The 24,768-nt window shown below is 45.0% G+C and overlaps 1 protein-coding gene across 6 annotated transcripts in view; it reads left to right on the forward strand.

Annotated features, from left to right (window-relative positions):
- Nucleotides 1-445: 445 nt before the first annotated feature.
- Nucleotides 446-24,768, forward strand: part of LOC147102764 (netrin-1) — a 247,306-nt gene continuing 222,983 nt past the window's right edge. For 2 of the 6 annotated variants that reach the window (XM_085963552.1, XM_085963553.1), the window contains exons 1-2: nucleotides 10,199-10,459; nucleotides 10,600-11,664. In XM_085963552.1, the coding sequence (XP_085819678.1) occupies nucleotides 10,647-11,664 (1,018 nt within the window). In that variant the 5' untranslated portion in view covers nucleotides 10,199-10,459; nucleotides 10,600-10,646. Of the gene's footprint in view, nucleotides 685-3,008; nucleotides 3,164-3,544; nucleotides 3,669-4,422; nucleotides 4,631-10,198; nucleotides 10,460-10,599; nucleotides 11,665-24,768 lie in introns of those variants that run through there. The other 4 variants (XM_085963549.1, XM_085963551.1, XM_085963550.1 and 1 more) reach the window with 4 other exon arrangements.

Raw genomic sequence — 24,768 nt, forward strand, 5'->3', positions numbered from 1 at the left:
GTGCAAGTATTGTTGCACTACTGCAGAATTCGTGGCAATTCTGAGTGTGCAACAGCGAATAACAAGAAGGTAAAGCTTTCGGGATAATATACACACGAAACCTGAGTGTGATTATCAAAACATTCATCGAATTAAAAGCGGCATTATTAAGCACACTGGTCGCTCAGTTAGCGAGAACGGATTGTTCTGCTGAAATTCTGATTCAGATCATTCTGACCAAAATATTGGCACCAACACTTGCTGAAAGAAAGTTCCGAAAGAAATTGCGAAGAAGTCGTGTTGTCCATTGCCTTGTGGGTTCCCTCAGCAAAGCCACATGGCTGACAATTACAGGGTAAGGAGACTGTGAAGAAATCTGAGATACTCTGACCAGTTGCGATGGGATATCGAGTTCACACAGTCGTAAACGTTTTTTTGTTGTTGATTTCCTATGTTTAAAGTTCCACTGGAACTGACTACACGGTGAGTCGGGCAAAATGAAAGGTTTTCGTCTGGTGACACTTTAAACGCGGCTCAATCTTAAAATAAATCTGGTTTACTATCACCGGTGGTGTGCCTGAGCCCACCTACAATCATTGCCACAACAACTAGATCACACCTCGAGCCATAAAACATGCTGTACAGATCCTGCCAAACGAAGGAACGTCCCGCTTTCGAAATTGGTGAAAAAGCAGGAAGGACGAGGTAAAACGGACGGAGTAATTGGAACGGGCCGAATCGGGGCACTTTCTATTTCTTTCATGTATTTTCTGTATTTCATTGATATCATTTGTACAGAAAGGGCCAATCTTATAGTTTGATAGAACACTTACAAAGATATCAACATGAGCTGACTGTATTCCGATTTCCAGCAGCCTTTCCTCTCGTCCTTCTCAACGCTCTCCAACATTTGCTCTTTAATGTTTTTTCTGCTGACCATCCTCTCTACAGAAATTGTGACAGAGAAAAATATGGATGGCTGCTGATATTTCAGTGACTTTTGGAAGTGACTGTCCGTGTAAGGGCAGCCTGGGGAAGTCACAGAACACATTTTGAAAATATCTGCTTAATAGTTTAAGAGCTGACTGGGAAACATTCGGATTGCCTGCCCTGAGGTTCTCTTGCTCTCCGGGAGATTCCATCAATTTCGAACATGGCTGGTACTTTAATATCGAGGTTTGGGCTGTGTGAGTGAACTTGTTTCACTCTCTATTGCAAATCCTGAACACTGCGCTTTCCTTGGGCTGATCCCCTCCACTTTCGTTCTGAAGGATTTTTCTTTTTTTTTAAAGAACTCTGAATTTGTGCTTTTTTTGGCCATTTGATGCACCACGTTATTTAGTATCAGTATTACGGATCTTTAAAGACTGTGAGCCAGTGGCAGATTTTGTCCCTGGACATCAGATAAAAAATAAACTATCAAAGGATTATGTCTACTCGGTTTTAACATTGTTTTATTGTATTGTGGTTTCATTATGATGAAGATGGATTGAGACAAGCTTTATATGAATCTTTAAACCCCTTTTTAAAAATTATTGTACCAGTTATTTCGTTAAAGTAGTTTTCCCAATAATTGCTCTCTAGTTACTGAAAAGTTCGGGGTTCTATCACTTCCAAAATATCAATGAATCATTTTAATAAGAGATTCCCTTTCAGTTACAACAGAAACGCTTCTTCAGGGGATTGAGTTTCAATCCTTTAATTTAAAATGTTATCCCGGAAAACAATTAAATACATGGACAAACTCGTCCCCGCCATAATGATAAACATTTGTGAAAGTTATAGGTCAATACTGTTATGTTAATTTAAAATGTTCTGCTTAAGTCGGGTCACAAGATGGAAAGAGATTGGGGTTGACAGCGATATTTTATCAATGAATATTACATGTGTAAGTCAATTCAATCGTGAGAGAGTGAATAAAATCTTAGGATTGTGATGTTCGGAATAGCTCGTGTATTTTATGATATATCCCTGATCATCTCTGGGGCGGGCAGTGCCAATCGTGCCATGTACGGCAGCGACACTTACTCCATCACATGTGGTTAACAAAACAAAGGAGCGCAATTCATAGGCGTTGGAGTTTCTGAATGTGCACTGACCTTCCCTCCCCACACACACACATTACACACATTGCATACACACATTACACATACACACATTACACATACACACAAACATTGCATATATACATTGCACATACACACATTACACATACACAAACATTACACATACACACAAACATTGCATATATACATTGCACATACACACATTACACATACACACAAACATTGCATGTATATATTGCACATACACACATTACACATACACACATTACACACATTGCATATATACATTGCACATACACACATTACACATACACACAAACATTGCATGTATATATTGCACATACACACATTACACATACACACATTACACACATTGCATATATACATTGCACATACACACATTACACATACACACAAACATTGCATGTATATATTGCACATACACACATTACACATACACACATTACACACATTGCATATGTACATTGCACATACACACATTACACATACACAAACATTACACATACGTACACACGTATTAAACATACAAAGAAAGACTTGCATTTATATAGCACCTTTCACGACCTCAGGACCTCCCAGAGCGCTTTACAGCCAATGAAGTACTTTTTGAAGTGTAGCCACTGTTGTGATGTAGGAAACGCAATAGCCAATTTGCGCACAGCAAGCTCCCACAAACAGTACTGTGATAATGACCGGTCTGTTTTTGTGATTTTGATTGAGGGATAAACATTGGCCAGCACACCGGGGCTAACTCCAGTGCTCTTCTTACATTACAAATACACACGCAGATATTACACATCACAGCCCCACATTACACATACACATTACACATGCACAAATTACACGCACAATTCGCAGATATGTCGGCCGTCACTGGGGGCCAGCCCCCCCAGCTTCATTTACAAGCGAGTTCAGCTTCCAGATGTTGAATCTTTTTTGCAGGTGTATATGGGCTTGAAAGGAGAAGACGGAAAGTCCCGCTATCGTCACGTGAGCTGACTTTTTGCCACTTAAAGGGAATGAACGAGTCTGCTTTGGTCTGCATTACAAAAGTGAGCACCAAGTCTGGATCTCCTTCTCAAATCATTGCAATAAAGGTGACGAACCTGTGCATGTTTTCATTAACTAATCTGAATTTGCCAGCAGATATTTAAGCAACAATTAGGTTTATTTCAAATGATTAATTTTTTTTAAGGTGCGTACGGCAATTAATTCTATACTCATATATTTTTTATTAAATTGTATTTTATAAGACTTAACTTGTCGTTTTACAATGTTACGTTTGCACATTATCTGTTGTAGAAAAGTTTCTAAGAGGGAAAAAATCTGAGGAAGTCTGACAATTGAAGTTTCGTTCCGGTTGATTTCAACTGTGTTCCCCGGGATCCGCCCCCTCCCTTCCATTAAAATTAAATTATTAGTAAAAACATTGGCGTGTTGACTTTGGCAGAGTTTATAAAGAAGGTCGAAACCACACAACAAAGATTTGCTGGCAAACCCGCTAAAGGAAAGTTACCCTGTGTTTTACTATGTGAAAAAAAAGAGAGGCTAGCTGCAGCAATATGTTCTGGGTATAACTCTGGTGCTGGCTGTACATTCCAGGTCAGTATCCGTCTGCTTTTCCATCCGTGGGAAGCAGGGTAGCGCATTGCCAATGTAAAGTCAATACATTTTTGAAAAATGTAAACGGGTGCCTACGAGCTTTGGTCGGCAGCCCATAAGGTTTGAGTTTTCGGCCGGGCCCACCAGCTTGCCATGTTTAAAGTGTGAAGAGTTTGCAACCATCAAGAGTCGACAAAAGAATGCAAAAATCGGTGCAATATTTAGAAGAAAGTTCAATTATTCAAAGTGCTCACGCTGTAATCGGTGTACCGACTGGTATCTCGACAGATTTGAAAGTTTCGTGCCTTGTTCTTTTATTTTAGTGGGGAAGGGGGAGGGGGGCGTGTTTGTTTAAATCTTTCTTAAAACACATAATTTCACACCGAAGCTTTCTCGCAGGGACCCTTGCACAGAAGCAGGCCCTCGTAATTAATTTGGCATTTCAGAATAGCGACTGGGCTGCATAATGCCCGCATTCATCCCTACAGTCTCATCTGAAAAAATCTTTAAGAAAAGCTTTCAGAAAGCCAGAAAATACCATTCCGTTACTGTTCAAAGGAACTGTCAGTCCGCGGAATAAATCGCCGCCGATTACTCGCTGCTTATTTAAACAGGGGCTTCGTGGATTTCCATAACCCTACAATTACTTAGCAGAACTCCTTTTTGTGTGTGTGTGTGTGTTGGGGGGGGGGGGGGTGGGGGGTAGCTGGTTGGATTTCACACAAGGGTGCATTGCAGTGTGGTCGAGATTGGTCAGTAGGGGAAATAGAATGGAAAACTGACTTTGCATCTGTATCTTAACTGCATTTCAAGAGGGAAGGAACGAGCAGCCTTCTGGTCCCAAGGGAATGACACAAAGCTGGAGTGGTGGAAACTTTCTGATGTCCCAACGACCCCCAGAGCTAGAAAGTGCAATCGGCTCTGCGAGCTTCAGTTCGACAATACCCATGCAAATTTTAAACGTACGTTCAAAAGATCTCTTTAAATTGATGGCTGGATTTATTTTACCTCTTATTTATTTCTGCAGACTCGTGTTCAATGTGAGAGGGACCGTCCCGCCACAGAGTGAAATTCAGTTCTGACCCGATTCATTGCGCACTTTATTAGAACTATCGCCTTCTTAAAAAGGGGGGACGGGACGACAATCTATCTTTTACCGAACTGAGGTTCACTCTGGCAAGACCAGCTCTTGCTATCGAGCTCTGTTCCATTGGAAGTTCGTTTTTTTTTAAAAAGAGGTAAAATTTTGTCAGCTAAAGAACAAAAAGTTGTTTTAACCTCTTGCTTCAATCGCTCCACGCTTTGTTGTGGCCCTCCAAACTGATTATCCCACTTCCCAAAATCAGGGTTTGCCCGCTTTAAGTTCAGGAGACATTCCCATTTTTACTGGTCCGCCTGTTCGGAATCCAGATCACTTCGACACCAAGCCTGAAAGTTAAATCTAGTTTATTGAATTGTTCACTGATAGCTTCTATAGCCTGTCCACCGACCCGTGAAATGTGATCGCAGATTAGAGTTCTGGTCAATAGTATCTCTTTAAACATCCTTAACAGTACAACCACCATCATATTTACCAAACTTAGGTCAAATAACCGTTAAAAGTTCACGCTATGATTCGGATGACTGAAAATAATGAAGTTTTTTAAAATATTGTTTTAAGCACATTAATTAGATGCGATCTGTTAAACTACGCTTGCAGTAATAAATTAATCAATAATGTTTATGACATCGATCTGCACTGGACGCTTCTACCTAATAAAACACTTTGGCGCTGTTTATTGTGCAGTTACTATCTTGATAAAAGCAATACAATAGTAAGTGATTTACCAGCAGAAACTGCCCTTTCAAGAGTGCCGTATATCGGAGGGGTATTTTTAAAACGTCTCTTCAGTACCTTACAGAAGTGTCGGTAGCTTGCAACCTTGAAAGCGGGGATTTCGGTTGTGTCCAACCTACCTTAAAGCGCCGCTAAAGTGCTGGTAGAAACACAAGTGTTGCCCGAGTTCATGTAATGTCCCAGATGGATATGCGACTATTCCATTCTCCTCTCTCACAGGGAACAACCACACTTTCAATCACTAGAACAAGAATCAAGCTTTCAGAGGAGGAGGGTGTCCTCTGAGGTGAATTGTTTATAGAGTTCAGTCCCAATGGGCTCCATCAGTGTAACTATTCGTTCTGATCGCCCAGGATAAAATTCTAAATGGGTTGGGGGGGGGGGGGGGGGGTGGATAAAAACTATCCCATCTCTGGTTTTGCAAAGAAAAATAAAGAATAGGCAAGCCGTTTCCTCAAAGTAGGCCCTCCTAATCACAAAACAAAGATTATGTGTCCTGGGCGATGGTAAACGGTCTGTGGGGTAAGGTCCCTCTCTGTATCAGTTTTAAAGAGCGACTCTTAAAGGTTTCAAAGGTAAAGTCATTAGAGGGATAGCTTTGGTTAATGATAAGTTTGTTGGAAAGTCGTGCTTACTTCTAAAGAACGGATTGTATGTTACAGAACGGTACACAAAGCTGACCATGGGCTCGTAGTAAAGTGTCATTTTAACGAAGTGTAATAAAAGAGGCGAATCTTATGATAAGACACGGTTGCATTTTGATACTCAAGTCAATGAATGAAACGCCTTTTAGAATCCATATTAGAATTAACTGAATCTGAATAGAATCACTTGTGTTGTGCTCTGTTTTTGTACTGCAGCAGATTGAAAAATCTTTGAAACTCTTCAGTGGTCTTATCATTTACATTAACTTTGTGCAGTTCCAGTTATATAAAAAGAGACCCGCTGCACAAAAGCTTGTCCCGCTTTCCCTAGCAGAACAAACGTTTTGCTGCTTGTCTTCAGTTGCAGCGGGGTGCGAGGCTGGAATACAGTGCTCAACCAATTCAGTGTGTTTGGACAAGACAAACATTGTTCTTGCCATCAACAAACTGGAGAGGGGTCATCTGGCTCGTCCCCCCTCCCCTCCCGTGCTAGATTCACTCTGTGCATCTGAGACCAGATACAGCTGATGTGAAAATCATTCGCTTTGACCGAAGGGACAAAATAATAGACACTAGAACACATCAACATGACATGTGCTACCACATCATTGGGATAGAACTGTCTGAATTCCAACGGTGTAAAGTGACTTTTTTTCTAATCGCCTGAAATGATGTTCAAAAAGTTTCCAATCTACCCTAGTCATAATTTTACCTTAATTAATCCATTAATACCAAATGACTATAATGCTCCCATATTTAATACAAACGCATACGAATATGCCAGCCTTTTGTTGAATTGCAGTTATATTCCTCATAACATCCATTTTCTCTTTTTGAGAAGAATAACTACTTGTTCGGCAGTAAATACGTTTTTCTTTCCTGTATTGCCTTTAGATCAGGGTTTCATTGTGTGTTAAATTAACGATTCGTTCTATTGGGCTGAATTTCTACCAAGTGGGAACAAATCATTAATGGAGAATTCATTTGTAGAACCTGGGGAAAACGAGCCATTAAACAAAAAAGTGAATTGATAACATTCTCAATCAAGATGGGAACAACTTGTGGGGCAGTTTCTCAATTCCCTCGGCCGTTTAAACTGAATGGAGCAAGGGGATGAAACTAGTTCGAAATAATTACTGAACCTTTTAAATCACAATGTCGGTCAGGTGAAATACACTGTCCCTCGCCATCCAGCGGGGTTACCTTCTTGAGCATATGCCTAACAGTTTGTTTTTTTAAACTATTTACTGTAAAGTTCGTTCGAAATATATTTATAGAATCCTCGAACTAGCCAGTGAGTTGCAACAATTGGACGAAAATATGTACTAGATTTTAATATACTGTAAAACGCTACAAACTTTAACGGGATAGATTGCAAAAACTGTTATGCAAGGGCATAAGATTAAAATTGATTGATTTCAAATACTGTTGAAATTTAAACACTAGCAACGTTCCTAAAAGACAGCATTTTAATTTAAAATGAGATTTTATTTGTTTCATGTGGTCTCGGCGCTATCGGTTTTAAACTTTTAAAGGCGGTGTGCAGTTATTTTTGAAGTAATTACCGAGGGCTAAATTCGATAGAACAAGTCGCGCATTTTAAACTATTTACTGGAAATGGTTGCAATGTGTTCACTTCAGTCAAACTATTTGATTATCGTTGCAAAAGCATTTTTCAGCTTGGCGCTCATGCAGAAAAATAGGTTGTAAATATTTTCACTAATCGCCAAATAACGTATCGTATCAACCCGTTTAAAAGTTGCTGGTGACGATATCTAGGACGAGGTGGGTTGTTTAAATAGTTAGCTGCCAATAGATTATCCATCTCAACATTTTTTTCTAAAGTCATATCCAGTAAAGCCTCAAGGTTCGCTTCACCCACAGTCTAAACTGACTCCATCGTGTTCGATGAAACCAATCATTTTATCAGATTGACAATATATGGTCCCAAACTACCACCTAAATGATTCTGTACAGAATTCGGTGTGATCATTTGTCCTCTAGCCAGGATGCAAGATAGTGACCCTCAAATATACAAAGATGTTGAACTGTTTAAACTTTTAACACGTACAAAGTTGGCTGAAAAAAAACTTTTAAAAGATCAATAGAGTGGACGTGTTTATCATGCAAAGCAAATCAAACTGTGCTCTCCTTCTAAGATGCCCCCCCCCCTAGTTACAGGTTACTATTATTAGTGGTACTGATTTGTCTGCCTGCTAATTGGGATCTAGGTAGCGACCCCGATGAGTCCGGGGTGATCGTGTTGTAAAAACGATTTGGGTAAGGTATTATGGGCTATTTCACGGTGAACAGTTAACAAATCCTGCAGCATGCTGACAGGGGACAGGCCAGGCTGCTGAGCCGGGGCTTTCCTATGGGGACAGCGGCTGGAATCCCAAAGCCACCCCACTGAGAGAGCAGGACTGAGGCGAGATTAATCAGGGACTAATTCGCTTTACAACAGCCCATTTATTCAGCCTCCCTTTTCAAGCAGAGCCTTACAGAAGCATTGTGGAAGCAAATTTGCATAGTCTAAATCTGCAGTTGTGCTGAGCTGTGTTTGCCACAATAACAGGTTCTTGATTTTTTCCCCCCCTTTAATTTGCAACCAGGAGCATTGGGTTGACAATAATATACATTCAAACGGGCTGGCCTGGTTTATGTAGATATACAGAAACGCTGCAATTTTTCACACACACACAACTTCCAACTACACACCGTCCAGGCTGCGAAGTAAGACAGGAATCGCCTCATAGACCATTCCTGACACCCTTTTATAGAGTAGTTTTAGGACTGCAGCTCCTTTCTAACATTTTTTTTCTGGCGAGTGCACGTTTTTTATTCAGCAGCTTTTTTTTTGGAAAGTGCTAGGAAGCGCTGTCTCCAAGTTAACAATTTCATTGGCGTGTCAATCATCGTTTACATGTGAATTTGTAGCAGTCTTTTGTGTTGTAACAAAACTGCCGCGGAATGTCTTCCTCGACTATTATTACGCGCATTAACATTTTAATTGCACTTTTTTTGTAGTTGCATCTTGATATGCGTTACATTCTAGACCAACAAATCGTGTTTATAAATTGCGTTAGGTTTTCCCTTTGACCCCACTTAATTGGGAGGGGGGGGCGATTCCGATGAAACCGTAAAGCATCATTTGGGCGCTGCTCGGTATGGTTCAGGGTAAAGGCCGGTAAATAAGCGACAGGTGTCTGCCGGAATCAATCCATTTGTGGGATCTTATATGTCCTGTAAGGTACCGTTTCCATTTTTCACACACAATCGCAGAGATCATTTGGATATGTATATAGCTGTCGTCTGATCGCCTGTAAACCATCAAACAGCTGCAAATTAGCACACATTTCTCGTTTTCACACAGTGGGAAAGTGTGAGTACAGCTGAAAGTGTAAAATATACACCAAGCACATGCTTGAAAGTTTAACGGCGCGCTGGCCCCTAATTTAAAACCAACCCTAATGTTCGCAAGTTTTCATTGTGCTGCTTCCGCAGATTTGAAGAGGCGATCTATTGCGATAACTTGCCGTAAAAACACTGCAAATTATTTTTGTGAATGTAGTCAGCTTATAAATTGTACAATCTAAAACGATCAGCTGAATTGCTCGCCAAATAATATACAACGCCCTCGATAAAGATGAATTTACAATACAGCCCAGCATTGCACTGAATCCACTTGGGAGTAGAACACATGGCAGCTTTTTTACACCAACTACCTGCCAATGTGTGTATCCACACCTATAATCTCCACTGCACAAAAGCTGCAAATATTTGGGAATATAATTGCACGGCAGATATTTTCTGCATTAAATTTCGCCTATGCAATCCTTATTGTTACTTACGCATATCGAGGTTTTTTTCCCTCATTAAAAAGATTTCTCATCTGTGAACCCCTACACTATAGAATCAGGCTACAACAGTTTGAAGGGGACGAGTTAAATGATTGCAGAGGCTGTAAACAGTCTAATTGGGCTCGTTCTGTGGCTGGAGCTCCATGTGAAAGGATGCCTGCTTGCTATTGATAAACTACCAGTGGATGTCGTTGTTTTCGCTCCCTCTGTGTGTGGAATGACACTCTCCGTCAGGGCACAGGATGACCTCGAGCTAGCAAGAGTTGTGCACGTCATTCACTTTCTATGCAGACACAAGGCGCGGAGACAGAGAGTCCCAAAGGAAAGGGAGATTCTCCTCGATACTGGGGCACAGGAATGACTGATGCACAGTGTAGAAAGCGGTCTCCTAGCTAAAGAAAGGGGCATCGGTCTTTGCATTGTTCTGCTTTCAATCAAAGCGTTTCACAGGTAACACAGAACAGTCACCGAGAGAATGTAAAGGAATCTAGAAACTTTATTTTACCAGGTTTGGGGAAGTTTAGTTGCTATTTTAATTTGTGATAACTGATCTTTCCTTGTATTTGGGTTTGTGTTTTTTTTTTAACTAGGATCCTTCGCCGTGAGAATCGAGGCTACACTGTGAAGGGAGAACAAAATGCTGTTGAGTTTCTGGGAGTTTGTGTGCGCTTTTGTGGGTTTGAGCTGCCTGGTGGAAGGAGTCCGCGGGGGTTATGGCATGAGCATGTTTGCAGCCCAGCAGACTCCCCCGGACCCCTGCTACGACGAGAACAGCAACCCGAGGCGCTGCATCCCCGACTTCGTCAACTCGGCGTTCGGCAAAGAAGTGAAAGTGTCCAGCGCCTGCGGAAAGCCCCCGTCCAGGTATTGCGTGGTGACCGAGAAGGGAGACGAGCGGTTCAGGAACTGCCACATCTGCGACGCGATGGACCCCAAGAAGGCTCACCCGCCAGCCTACCTGACCGATCTCAACAACCCCCACAACCTGACCTGCTGGCAGTCGGAGAACTACATCCAGTACCCTCAAAACGCCACCCTCACTCTCTCCCTGGGCAAGAAATTCGAAGTCACGTACGTCAGTCTCCAATTCTGTTCCCCACGTCCAGAATCGATGGCCATCTACAAATCGATGGACTATGGCAAATCCTGGGTGCCCTTTCAGTTCTACTCTACCCAGTGTAGAAAAATGTACAACAAACCCAACAAGGCTGTGATCACTAAACAGAACGAGCAAGAGGCCATCTGCACCGACTCCCACACCGACATGCATCCATTCACTGGGGGCTTGATCGCTTTCAGCACCTTGGACGGTCGCCCCTCGGCTCACGATTTTGACAACAGCCCTGTCCTCCAAGACTGGGTCACCGCCACAGACATCAAAGTGGCCTTCAGTCGCCTCCATACCTTCGGGGACGAGAACGAAGACGATTCGGAGCTAGCCAGGGAGTCCTATTATTACGCCGTCTCCGATCTGCAGGTCGGAGGCCGCTGCAAGTGCAATGGCCATGCGTCCAGGTGCATCAAGGACCGGGATAGTAACCTGGTTTGTGACTGTAAACACAACACCGCTGGCCCGGAGTGTGACAGATGTAAACCTTTCCACTACGATCGACCCTGGCAGAGGGCCACGGCCAGAGAGTCCAACGAGTGTGTGGGTAAGAGCAAACTTCAATCTTTTTTTTAAGCAAGATCTTTGAAACGCTCAATAATCTAACCCGAGAACCCAGCGAGTGTGAGAGCAAGAGAAAGCTTTCAGATCCGGAGCTGTACTGAAATCTTAACCTAGTCAGGAAAGACAACGAGCATGTGGGTAATAATGGCCCCTTTAGATCTCTGAGCAACATCTAGCTTTACACTAGTATCCCATCCAAGGAGAATATTTTCATAACTTTCTACGATCAATGGTGCAAATCTATTTATTTATGAGTGTGCATATTATAGGTCTCACGAGGCTGTTCTAGGTCTGTCGTGTGTTTCCCACACATTGCACCAATAAACATGCTCTGAATGTATCGTGTTAATGATCTACCCACAGCCCGACCTACGCGATTGTTTGATCCTGGTTTTATATTCATTGACATTATTGTAGGCGCGATATTATGTGTATCAAGGGGGCATCCAACTGTTTTATGCGCGCTGCCAATATCTGGGGAGCCACCGACTGCTGGTCATCTTTACCAACAGGCTCACAAAGTCGTTGAGACCCATAGTCCATACACATTATTAACTGTAGGTCCTAAAGCCACTGGCATAATAGTATTTATATTCAAGTGAAAGATGGCAATATATAAATCGCGATCTTCTACAATAACAAATATCGACGACTAGTACAGAGTGGCAAATTGACAATAAATCTCATTATTGAAAATTGATCTAGTTTAACTTAATGCCAATGCGATTCATAGAAACAGCGTTTCATTATCTACAGATGATATTTCAAAGGCGAAGAATCTAAATAATCAATATCTAAATATCCATACAGAAACTAATTATGTACAGTGTTGGTAATCAATAACTTAGCGTTAATAGACCAGTCGGTCCCACAGATTTATCCGCTACTGTTTATGGATTGATATTCACATTGCAGTTGGGACATTGAGGGAGAGCCAAAGGTTGAGAGATGAAAGCGTACAGTGATAAAATACAACACTCTCGAAAGTGGGTAACCATTTCGTTGCAGTACAAGTTAATTGGAATATAACCATTGCTACTTCTGGAACTGGTGTGAGGTCCTCACCAACAATAACTAGAGGAAATATTGGTACGAAACACCATTAATATCACTGAAAATCCAACTCCCAATATTCAATGTATTTGGTGTAGAATTGAACCGCTAGACTCTGGGGCTTGTTTTGTGTGTTGCGGTTAAAATAACTCGTCCAAAGTCATCCCAATGAAGTAGGTCTGCGAGATCCAGTGTTCCCGGTGTAATCCAGGGAGACGGGAGAGATTTAATCGTCGGATAATCCCACACTGCCACGAACTCTGTCATCCAGAGGGAGATTCCGACCCACCCTACCATTTACTGGCGCTCACTATCGTGAAAGGATTTATAATTTTACTGTTGCTGTTCAATAAACCTGGTGTCTTTGATGTCTCTTTTGAGTTGATCGGTTTTATTGCCCTGAGCGCAGTAAACTGGCTGTTGTTTTCATGTGATTTTATTTGCTTATTTATTCTTGTGTAGGGAGTTGCCCATTTAACTGGAGTTTCGACCTGAAAACTGCTTTAGTTTGCTCAGAGAGACCACTGTTAAAGTTGTGTTTTAATTAATTAATGTATGCATGTATTTATTTGGATATAAGTGAAAGGCTAAACTAAGCCGATCAAAGTTTTGAGATGACCAGGTGGGGGAGAGCCGCTTCTCCAGATCCTTTCCAACGAGCCATCGGAATTCCCAGGAAAGGGCAGTCAAAGGAAGCGAGTTCTTAAAAGTAATGAAAGCGGGAAAATAGGTAGTCATTGAAATATTTTCAGAAGTTTACTTGAAATTGTTTGACGTGTTAAATAATTATAAATAATGAATAGGTACCGTGCCATTCGGTGTCCTAGGACAAAACTGGCAAACACCAGAGGAGGTTCCTGTTTGTTGAAGTGTGGTAAAATGGTAAAACGTGTGCTCCACAAGCCGATTTCACTACACATAGCGCCCAGAAGGGACTTCCCCCAAAGCGGCTGGATATTATTTTAAAATCCGTAATATAAAGGCCATGCAGTCGGTAAGAGCCGAGCGAGCGAGGCCCGTGAAACGAGGGGGCAGGGACGAGGTTAAAACCCCGAAAAATACATCAAGGAAAAGGGAAACTGAAAGTAACGAGGGGAAAGGAAGGGATGTGCGAGTATAGAAGTATTTGGTGAATGTATGGAGGGGCAGTGCTCAGTCACAAAGCGCTGCCGGCTGACCTCCTGGCCAGTGACTAGGCTTGGGAACACTGTGGAACTGATCCATTTTGTGTGTGTAATATGCTTCCACCACTCCAATACACAGCAGTCTGGGAGAGAGCCGAATGCTCCAGACGGGCTTTCTCTTCCTGGGGGCTCCCTGTGGAAAATACAAGCGATCCGGTTAATCGATCGCGTTCACTTCACTTCAAGGCGGGCCATAATAGGATCACTTTGCAGTCCTGCGTCTGGAGTAGTGTGTCCAGGGATGAGTAGTGTCAGGGGAGTAGTGTGTCCAGGGTGTAGTGTGTCTGGAGCAGTGTATCATGGGAGTAGTGTGTCGGGAGAGCAGTGTATCATGGGAGTAGTGCGTCGGGAGAGCAGTGTATCATGGGAGTAGTGTGTCGGGAGAGCAGTGTATCATGGGAGTAGTGTGTCGGAGAACAGTGCGTCGGGGGAGCAGTGTATCATGGGAGTAGTGTGTCGGGGGAGCAGTGTATCATGGGAGTAGTGTGTCGGGGAGCAGTGTGTCAGGGGAGCAGTGTGTCGGGAGTAGTGTGTCGGGGGAGCAGTGTGTCAGGAGCAGTGTGTCGGGGGGGCAGTGTGTCGGGGGAGCAGTGTGTCGGGAAGACAGTGTGTCGGGGGAGCAGTGTGTCAGGGGGAGCAGTGTGTCGGGAAGACAGTGTGTCGGGGGAGCAGTGTGTCGGGAAGACAGTGTGTCGGGAAGACAGTGTGTCGGGGGAGCAGTGTGTCGGGGGGGCAGTGTGTCGGGGGAGCAGTGTGTCGGGAAGACAGTGTGTCGGGGGAGCAGTGTGTCGGGGGGGCAGTGTGTCGGGGGAGCAGTGTGTCGGGAGTAGTGTGTCGGGGGGGCAGTGTGTCGGGGGGGCAGTGTGTCGGGAAGACAGTGTGTCGGGGGAGCAGTGTGTCGGGGGGGCAGTGTGTCGGGGGAGCAGTGTGTCGGGGGGGCAGTGTGTCGGGGGAGCAGTGTGTCGGGGGGGCAGTGTGTCGGGGGAGTAGTGTGTCGGGAGTAGTGTGTCAGGAGTAATGCATCCGGGGTGAGTGTGTAAGGAAAGGTGTGTTGGGATTAGCGTGTCATGGGAATAGTTTGTCAGGAGTAATGTGTCAGTGGAGTATGGTGTAGTGTGTGAGGATAGTGTGTCAGGTCTCGAAGTAGTGTGGCGGGGGAGCAGTGTGTCGGGGGAGCAGTGTGTCGGGGGAGCAGTGTGTCAGGAGCAGTGTGTCGGGGGAGCAGTGGGTCGGGGGAGCAGTGTGTCGGGGGGCAGTGTGTCGGGAGGGCAGTGTGTCGGGAGGGCAGTGTGTCGGGGGAGCAGTGTGTCGGGGGAGCAGTGTGTCGGGGGAGCAGTGTGTCGGGAGGGCAGTGTGTCGGGAGGGCAGTGTGTCGGGGTAGCAGTGTGTCTGGGGAGCAGTGTGGCGGGGGAGCAGTGTATCAAGGGAGCAGTGTATCAGGGGAGCCATGTGTTAAGGGAGCAGTGTGTCACGGGAGTAGTTTGTCAGCAGCAATGTGTCAGGGGAGCCGTGTGTCAGGGGAGCCGTGTGTCAGGGGAGCCGAGTGTCAGGGGAGCCGTGTGTCAGGGGAGCCGTGTCTCAGGGGAGCCATGTGTCAGGGGAGCCGAGTGTCAGGGGAGCCGTGTGTCAGGGGAGCCGTGTGTCAGGGGAGCCGTGTGTCAGGGGAGCCGTGTGTCAGGGGAGCCGAGTGTCAGGGGAGCCGAGAGTCAGGGGAGCCGATGTCAGGGGAGCCGTGTGTCAGGGGAGCCGTGTATCAGGGGAGCCGTGTGTCAGGGGAGCCGAGTGTCAGGGGAGCCGAGTGTCAGGGGAGCCGTGTGTCAGGGGAGCAGTGTGTCAGGGGAGCCGTGTGTCAGGGGAGCCGTGTGTCAGGGGAGCCGAGTGTCAGGGGAGCCGAGTGTCAGGGGAGCCGAGTGTCAGGGGAGCAGTGTGTCAGGGGAGCCGAGTGTCAGGGGAGCCGAGTGTCAGGGGAGTCGAGTGTCAGGGGAGCCGAGTGTCAGGGGAGCCGAGTGTCAGGGGAGCCGAGTGTCAGGGGAGCAGTGTGTCAGGGGAGCAGTGTGTCAGGGGAGTAGTGTGTCAGGGGAGCAGTGTGTCAGGGGAGCAGTGTGTCAGGGGAGCAGTGTGTCAGGGGAGCAGTGTGTCAGGGGAGCAGTGTGTCAGGGGAGCAGTGTGTCAGGGGAGCCGTGTGTCAGGGGAGCCGAGTGTCAGGGGAGCCGAGTGTCAGGGGAGCAGTGTGTCAGGGGAGCCGTGTGTCAGGGGAGCCGAGTGTCAGGGGAGCAGTGTGTCAGGGGAGCAGTGTGTCAGGGGAGCCGAGTGTCAGGGGAGCCGTGTGTCAGGGGAGCCGAGTGTCAGGGGAGCCGAGTGTCAGGGGAGCCGTGTGTCAGGGGAGCCGTGTGTCAGGGGAGCCGAGTGTCAGGGGAGCAGTGTGTCAGGGGAGCAGTGTGTCAGGGGAGCCGAGTGTCAGGGGAGCAGTGTGTCAGGGGAGCAGTGTGTCAGGGGAGCCGTGTGTCAGGGGAGCCGTGTGTCAGGGGAGCCGTGTGTCAGGGGAGCAGTGTGTCAGGGGAGCAGTGTGTCAGGGGAGCAGTGTGTCAGGGGAGCCGTGTCTCAGGGGAGCAGTGTGTCAGGGGAGCCGGCTGTCAGGGGAGCCGAGTGTCAGGGGAGCCGAGTGTCAGGGGAGCCGAGTGTCAGGGGAGCCGAGTGTCAGGGGAGCAGTGTGTCAGGGGAGCCGTGTGTCAGGGGAGCCGAGTGTCAGGGGAGCCGAGTGTCAGGGGAGCCGAGTGTCAGGGGAGCCGAGTGTCAGGGGAGCAGTGTGTCAGGGGAGCCGAGTGTCAGGGGAGCCGAGTGTCAGGGGAGCCGAGTGTCAGGGGAGCCGAGTGTCAGGGGAGCAGTGTGTCAGGGGAGCCGTGTGTCAGGGGAGCCGTGTGTCAGGGGAGCCGTGTGTCAGGGGAGCCGAGTGTCAGGGGAGCAGTGTGTCAGGGGAGCAGTGTGTCAGGGGAGCAGTGTGTCAGGGGAGCAGTGTGTCAGGGGAGCAGTGTGTCAGGGGAGCAGTGTGTCAGGGGAGCCGTGTGTCAGGGGAGCCGAGTGTCAGGGGAGCCGAGTGTCAGGGGAGCAGTGTGTCAGGGGAGCCGTGTGTCAGGGCAGCCGAGTGTCAGGGGAGCAGTGTGTCAGGGGAGCAGTGTGTCAGGGGAGCCGAGTGTCAGGGGAGCCGTGTGTCAGGGGAGCCGAGTGTCAGGGGAGCCGAGTGTCAGGGGAGCAGTGTGTCAGGGGAGCCGTGTGTCAGGGGAGCCGAGTGTCAGGGGAGCAGTGTGTCAGGGGAGCAGAGTGTCAGGGGAGCCGAGTGTCAGGGGAGCAGTGTGTCAGGGGAGCAGTGTGTCAGGGGAGCCGTGTGTCAGGGGAGCAGTGTGTCAGGGGAGCAGTGTGTCAGGGGAGCAGTGTGTCAGGGGAGCAGTGTGTCAGGGGAGCCGTGTATCAGGGGAGCAGTGTGTCAGGGGAGCCGTGTATCAGGGGAGCAGTGTGTCAGGGGAGCCATGTGTCAGGGGAGTAGTGTGTCAGGGGAGCAGTGTGTCAGGGGAGCCGGCTGTCAGGGGAGCCGAGTGTCGGGAGCAGTGTGTCAGGGGAGCAGTGTGTCAGGGGAGCTGTGTATCAGGGGAGCAGTGTGTCAGGGGAGCAGTGTGTCAGGGGAGCCGTGTATCAGGGGAGCAGTGTGTCAGGGGAGCCATGTGTCAGGGGAGTAGTGTGTCAGGGGAGCAGTGTGTCAGGGGAGCCGGCTGTCAGGGGAGCCGAGTGTCAGGGGAGCCGTGTGTCAGGGGAGCGGTGTATCAGGGGAGCAGTGTGTCAGGGGAGCCGAGTGTCAGGGGAGCCGAGTGTCAGGGGAGCCGTGTGTCAGGGGAGCCGTGTGTCAGGGGAGCCGTGTGTCAGGGGAGCCGTGTGTCAGGGGAGCCGTGTGTCAGGGGAGCAGTGTGTCAGGGGAGCAGTGTGTCAGGGGAGCAGTGTGTCAGGGGAGCCGTGTGTCAGGGGAGCAGTGTGTCAGGGGAGCAGTGTGTCAGGGGAGCAGTGTGTCAGGGGAGCCGTGTATCAGGGGAGCCGAGTGTCAGGGGAGCAGTGTGTCAGGGGAGCAGTGTGTCTCTTCCTTCACTTTATTATTCCTCTCTCAGTACGAAGCTACCTATATGTGAGACCAAGGACTGTACTTCAATATTCATTGGTTCTGCCAAGGAATCGGTTAATATAATAATACATCCCCTAACAGCTATATTCTCAATTCTTCCTGTAAACCTAAATGCACTAATAATTGAAATAAGCAGTAAAATGAAAAGATCCATTATTGAATAATTTATTTGTATAGTGATCCTGCCTCTTCAAACCTGCACTTATCTATTTTACGCATTTAATTTTTCATTTTTATTCTGATCTCAGTTTGGTTGAATAAGTTTTAGAAAAAATATCAATCCATCCGTTTACCACAAATCTTTTTTAGAGACTCAAGTAAAAAGTTCCTTTTAACCAGATTTAAAGGATACGGGTGTGTGATGGGGGCTTGTTAATAGCCTGGGCCTGCTTCAGTGTCCATTCTCGCTTCCTGAAGTCCAACTGAAAATATTCGGCTGCTCCCACGCCAGTAGAGTGGCTAATACAACAGCCGTGGCCATGGGTAGGGAGACACGGTTGTTATTCATCACCTTGCTGGTTAACACCAACAGCCAGAGCCTGGGTACCAACAGCGTGTCGAGGCTGGAAACACACGGTGTCAGGTCAGATGAGTAATGGGTGAATTACAGCCTGAAATAGACAGAAACTGGCCGAGACTTGGGGAGAGGTCTAAGGCTGGTTTTATTTTGGTAGTTCCGGTGCTGTGCAGATAAAGCCCTTGCCGTGCTTAACCGTGTCAGCGCTGACCTTTAGGGGGAATGACTTCTCATGTCTGCCATAGTGACAGCGACATGCAGAAAATGGCTCCAGCAAAAGGACACTTCTGCTCAAAGGGGAATTCTTTTAATGCTTTCACTGGCTCCTTTCGTGGCTCAGGTAAGTTATGCACGACCCACGGGTGAGGGTTGATTTTCAGTGTGCCGTGAGGTGGGCTTTTAGGCGTGCGGGGGGCAAAAATCTCAAATTCGGGGATCCCGACACCATCCCACCCAAAACCCGCCTCCACGTAAGTTTCACAGGAGGCGGGTACCTGCCCCGCACTGGGACCCGCCCACCCGAGGCAGGAAGGGATTAGTGCCAATTAACTGCCTGTTAACAGGTAGTTAACATGCAGTTTTTAGCGTAATCCCTATTTTGAGGGGTGTCGTGTGGGATTCCCGACAGCTCCAAACCACGCCAGGTTAGAGCAGGCGGGCCGTCGGGTTGAAGGACTTGGAGGGGTCGCGATGTCGGTGTTCAGGTGAGTGATGGGTGCATGAGTGCAAAGGTAAGTGTGTTTGGTGTGTCTAAAGTGTGTAAAGAAGTTTAAATTACCTGTACTTACCTTAACAGCCTTTCTTCCTCTAGGTTTCGGAGTCCATCATTCAGCCGGCACTGAAAGCAGAATGGCTGCGAGCTGTCAAAAGTGACAGCCTTCAGCTTTCATTGCTGGTAAGAGTTCTAACTGAGTCTGTGTAGAAGGACTCAGGTTAGAAGTCAGACTGTCAGTGTTTGACAGCTTCAAACAGCTGTGAAACACTGATAATTCATCTGCCAAGACCTCTTGACAGATGAAATTTCAGTCTGTGATGTCACCTGTTGCCGGGTGGCCCTTAATTGGCCTGCTGAGCCCGCTGGGCGGGCTCAACAAGGTCAATCAAGGGAAAATCGCGTGGATTGGCCAGACGTCGATGTAGGCGGGACTAAAACCCGAAAGTTGTAGTCCCGCCTCCTTCCCGACTGCTGAATGAAAATCAACCCCGAGGGAGGAGAGCGAGAGATCTGCACACTGCCTGGAGGTTTGCTGTTCGCCAGCTTCATTTTTTCCTTTTAAAGGAAAACAAATTGGCCGAAGGACTGCAATGTACCTCAAATAGTCCAGGCTGAGAGTTGTTGAAGCAGGTGCATTGTCACATCAGCATGTAACCAATGCTTGGTGTCTGACTAGAACCCTTGAATAGACAAACAATCTGACCTGGGTAAACAGTGCTTCTCAGCACCACCTTCTCATGATTTAAACGTACATCTCTTCCTTTTAAGTGATGTAGAACAATAAAAGGTTAACAGTTATGTAAATAAGAGTAGCAAACAGGTTTACTGTCCTGTATTGCTATTAGAGTTCAGTATTTCTGCCTCCAAATTCAAATAATAACACATTCTAATTCAACATTTCTATTCGTCCTTTTTACTTGTTAGAAATAGCAGTAATCGCATATAATAATTATAGCCATGTTTATTGATGTGTATATAAACCTAATATGGGTTAAGATTTCAACAAGTTTCAATGTAGTCTCGATTTAGTGAAACATAAAAAACTTGCATTTACTTTAGGCCTTCCTGTTTGATGTGATTCTCAGTAGCTAGCCTTATACTTCCAAGATGTACAGTCCCCCATGGAGTTTAATCATTGATATACAAACAGAGTGGCAGGGTTCCCTACCAATGAATATTTAAGTTGTTCTAATTTTCCAATAACATGGAATACATGCAATCTTTACAGGGACACATACTTTTTTTCCCCCTAGGACTCTACTGGCCAATAATGGAAATGGTGTTGGCAAATTGGGACAATCCTGTTGCTAACTGTTTCAACCAAAGCAATTTGTAGCACTTGTACTCTCTATGAAGAGCTCATTCACTTCAAATGGTGTCTGCTTTAAAATGTACTGTTCCTATGCAGTTGCTACAATAATAGAAAGAACTTACATTTATATAGCATCTTATCAGGTCCCTCAGGGCCTCTCAAAGCCGTTCACAGGCAACTAATTACTTTGATGTGCAGTTGTTAATTAAGAAAACTCAGCAATCATATTGCACACAGCAGGATTCCAACAACAATGAGACACATATCTAGTTAATTGTTTTGGAGGCAGATTCTAGGTTTAAGGGAAAAAAAATGTTTCCTCATGTTCCCTCTGGTTCTTTTGCCAATCACCTTAAATCTGTGTCCTCTGGTTACTGACCCTTCTGCCACTGGAAACAGTTTCTCCTTATTTACTCTATCAAAACCCTTCATGATTTTGAACACCTATCAAATCTCCCCTTAACCTTCACTGCTCTAAGAAGAACAACCCCAGCTTCTCTAGTCTCTCCACATAACTGAAGTCCCTCAACCCTAGTCTCATTCTAGTAAGTCTCTTCTGTGTTGTATCTAAGGCCTTGACATCCTTCCTAAAGCGTGGTGCCCAGAATTGAACACAATACTCCAGCCGAGGCCTAATCAGTGTTTTATAAAGGTTTAGCATAACTTCCTGGCTTTTGTCCTCTATTCCTCTATTAATAAAGCAAGGATCCCATTTTTTTTAAACAGCCTTCTCAACTTGTTCTGCCACCTTCAACGATTTGTGTACGTACACCCCCAGGTCTCTCTGTTCCTGCACCCCCTTTAAAATTGCATGATTATGTTTATATTGCCTCTTCTCATTCTTCCTACCAAAATGTATCACTTTACAGTTCTGTGTTAAATTTCATCTGCAATATGTCTGCCTATTTCACCAGTCTGTCTATGTCCTCCTGAAGTCTATTACTATCCGCCTCATTGCTTACTACATTTCCAAGTTTCGTGTTATCTGCAAACTCTGAAATTATACCCTGTATACCCAAGTCCAGGTCATTAATAAGATGCTTGGATGATGGGATGATGTTGACCTCATCCCAACACCCACATATGCACACTTACCAACAGGGATTACCTGAGAGCAATCAGGAGTAGGTGCCATGGGTGACTGTTCTCCTCCTTAGTCCATGAATACTAAAGCCAATTCTATTACCCTACTCTAGCTAAGATAAGCTCAGTCAGCACTGGCGGGAGATAAAATGTGGGACTCTGCTGATCTGTAAGGCATGGCACCACAGCAGCTACTGCATTTACCTACAAATCCACCAGGAGAGCCTGATGCACTGCCTTTTTAGTTAGGCAGGTTATGCAAGGACAATAGCAATGACAAACTGAAGAATCTTGCCCAGGACGTGTGCATCACAAAAAATATTTCAGAGTATGCACAACCAGCCAGAGTTTTAGCTTACTTCCCTATGTCTATCTGCACAAATCACTGACAGCTTTTATTAAGCCCCATGAATAGGTGAATGTTTCCCTTGTATAGTGAAAACAACAATCATTTAAACAAGCTTGAAAAAAAGAGACAAGATAGTGCATGATTTGGCAGATGTTACCTTTAAAACCATCACTACAGAATGGTGAAATTATCTAGCAGTTATACAGAAACTGGGAGCAGATCAGAAGAGACAGATCTGCTTGGAATTGCTTTGGACTGTATCACACAAAGTCCAGCCTGGATTTACTTTATTTCAGAAAAGAAGACTTCACTGTGAAAGGGTGCTGCTCTGGTTTTGACACATAGTATAATTGGATAATAAAAGGGAACAAAATGTATCTAGGTTTTTTCAGAAACTGGCTAGTTCACAACTCGAGAGAAAGCCTAATTTAACAATAGATTTTTCCATAACACAGGCTGGTTCTGCATGGAAGACTATAAATGAATATTCTATTTGACATATCTCTGTCCTTTGTGGAATTTGAAGTATAACATCTGTGAAGAATGGTACGGTCGCTATCAATTATTCTAGAGTTGTTGTTTTTCATGCAGTGTAAGAGTGGCCTCGCATGCAATTATAGAGAAAAAGACAAGTGATCATAATTGGGTTTTTGATTGCACTGCTCTGTTTTCAGGGTTGAGTACATGATGGATTGTTATGCTCAGCTCTTCTTATAGAACAGTAGTTTGCTAGCTCAATCTTGCTTTCCAGGATGGGCCAAGGACAGGAATTCTTATTTAGTGGCACCCCAAAGTTAGGAGATGAATAATTCAAGGTGAATACAATTTTGAGAAGTGGACAGTTATACTGTGGAGCAACCACAGCATCATTAATGCACTCCACTGTAATGTGATACAAAGGAATAGGATCTTCTTAAATATCTACAAATTTAGTACGAGTATATGTAGTCTGATATGAGGCTCAGTACTGATGAATATGAAGTCTACATTTTTCTCATAAAGCAATTCATTTAATGGGAATGAAGGTCATTTTGCAGTGGGGTATAAAATAACATTTTACTGTCTGCAGTAAAATTATTTCTTTATCAAGATAGCTACTTTGATGTTATGACAGCTTTCTAATGCCATCGTAAAGTGGCTTTGCTGCCTCCATGTTTTACATTTAGGAACAGAATTAATATAAGATTTCCCACAATCTGGTGACCATTTTTTGAGATGCTTACAACATAAGCAGAATTTGTAATGGATACATTTGTATTTCACTGGGAGACTGACCTACACAACTCACTCATGAATCTGCTGATGGTCAATTCTAAGATAATTCGCACCAGTAAAATATAAATAGCTATTTTGTTCTTTCCTTCCTGCTGCATATCCTCTTTATGACCGTCCTGACCTATTGGGGGAGAAAAGACATGACCTTGCCACACTTTACTAAAAATGCTCATTAAATACAAGCTCCCAAGAAGGTTAGATGACTATACATAATTCAGGTTTTAGTGATTATCTTGCTTGGTCTATGAACAGAATATGTAAAAAAAAACAAGCTTAATCATCAATCATAATGACAGATAGTGATGTACTAAGGCAAGAAATGATCCCAATAGTTTACACATTGAAAATTCCAACAAGAGTTCTTTTTTTTCCACAGAATGACATGCTAATTATTGAAGAAGTTGCAGAAATTATTTCAGTTGTCCTGAATAGGTCCTTGTGACAAAGTTCATCACTCATTGCATCCATCATGTTGTCATTGCAGTTGCCTTTGCTACGCATTCCTTTCATGTTATGTGAGCAATGTTACCACACACACATCACAAAACATTTGCTTGCTTTGCTTTCCAAAGGTAAACACTGATCTAAAGGGGCTCAATTTAGGCTGATTTAATGAGATGCTTTATGTGTTTATCAAAGGGAGACATTTATGCTTTACCTGTATTAATCTCGCAGCAAGATTTGAATTTGTAATGGATCATTCTTTTCAATGTTTGGCTGCAGTCCTGTGATTGGGTGTCAGCGTACAGCTTTTGATGCCGTGGTTTCTAAAAGACAGCGTGTGAATATATTTTATCAGTAAAATAGAGGCAATGATTTTAACAACTGTTAGTATTTACTAATTGGTAGCTCTTTTTAATCCAAGTTATTTCTCAGATTATATGCTTTAAAGGGTTTAATTTGCCTGAATTTGTGGGAAAGTGAGAACTACATATTGAAATTGTTCAAAGTCTGTCTTTTGAAAGAATCTTGCAGCCTTATTCAGTGGCTATTTCGATTGTAAACTAATTGGACCAGCATCAAAGATGCCAACATCCTGGATAACTACATCTGTTTCAAGAGACTGTTAGCATAATCATCCAAATTAATGCAAGACAAAGTGTCATTCACTGCCAATCATCAACAGTTGCCACTTTTAGACAGGGTACTTACTGACAGTGGATTATCATAATGGTGCATTGGTTTCAACTGGAAAATTCTGCTTGTTTTTGAAATGCAAAATATTTGAAATGTTACCTCAGCAACTCAAATTTAACCATATTGTGTTTTTTAAAATGAGTCAAATAAAATTTAATACAAAAAGAAAATACTGCAGATGCTGGAAATCTGAAATAAAAACAGAAAATGCTGGAGATACTCAGCAGGTCAGGCAGCATCTGTGAAGAGAGAAACAGAGTTAACGTTTCAGGTCGATGATCTTTTGTCAGAACTGGA

The sequence above is a fragment of the Somniosus microcephalus genome, chromosome 21 (genome assembly GCF_052327205.1).
Source record: "Somniosus microcephalus isolate GS21.2 chromosome 21, FLI_Smic_1.0, whole genome shotgun sequence".
NCBI classification, from domain to species: domain Eukaryota; kingdom Metazoa; phylum Chordata; class Chondrichthyes; order Squaliformes; family Somniosidae; genus Somniosus; species Somniosus microcephalus.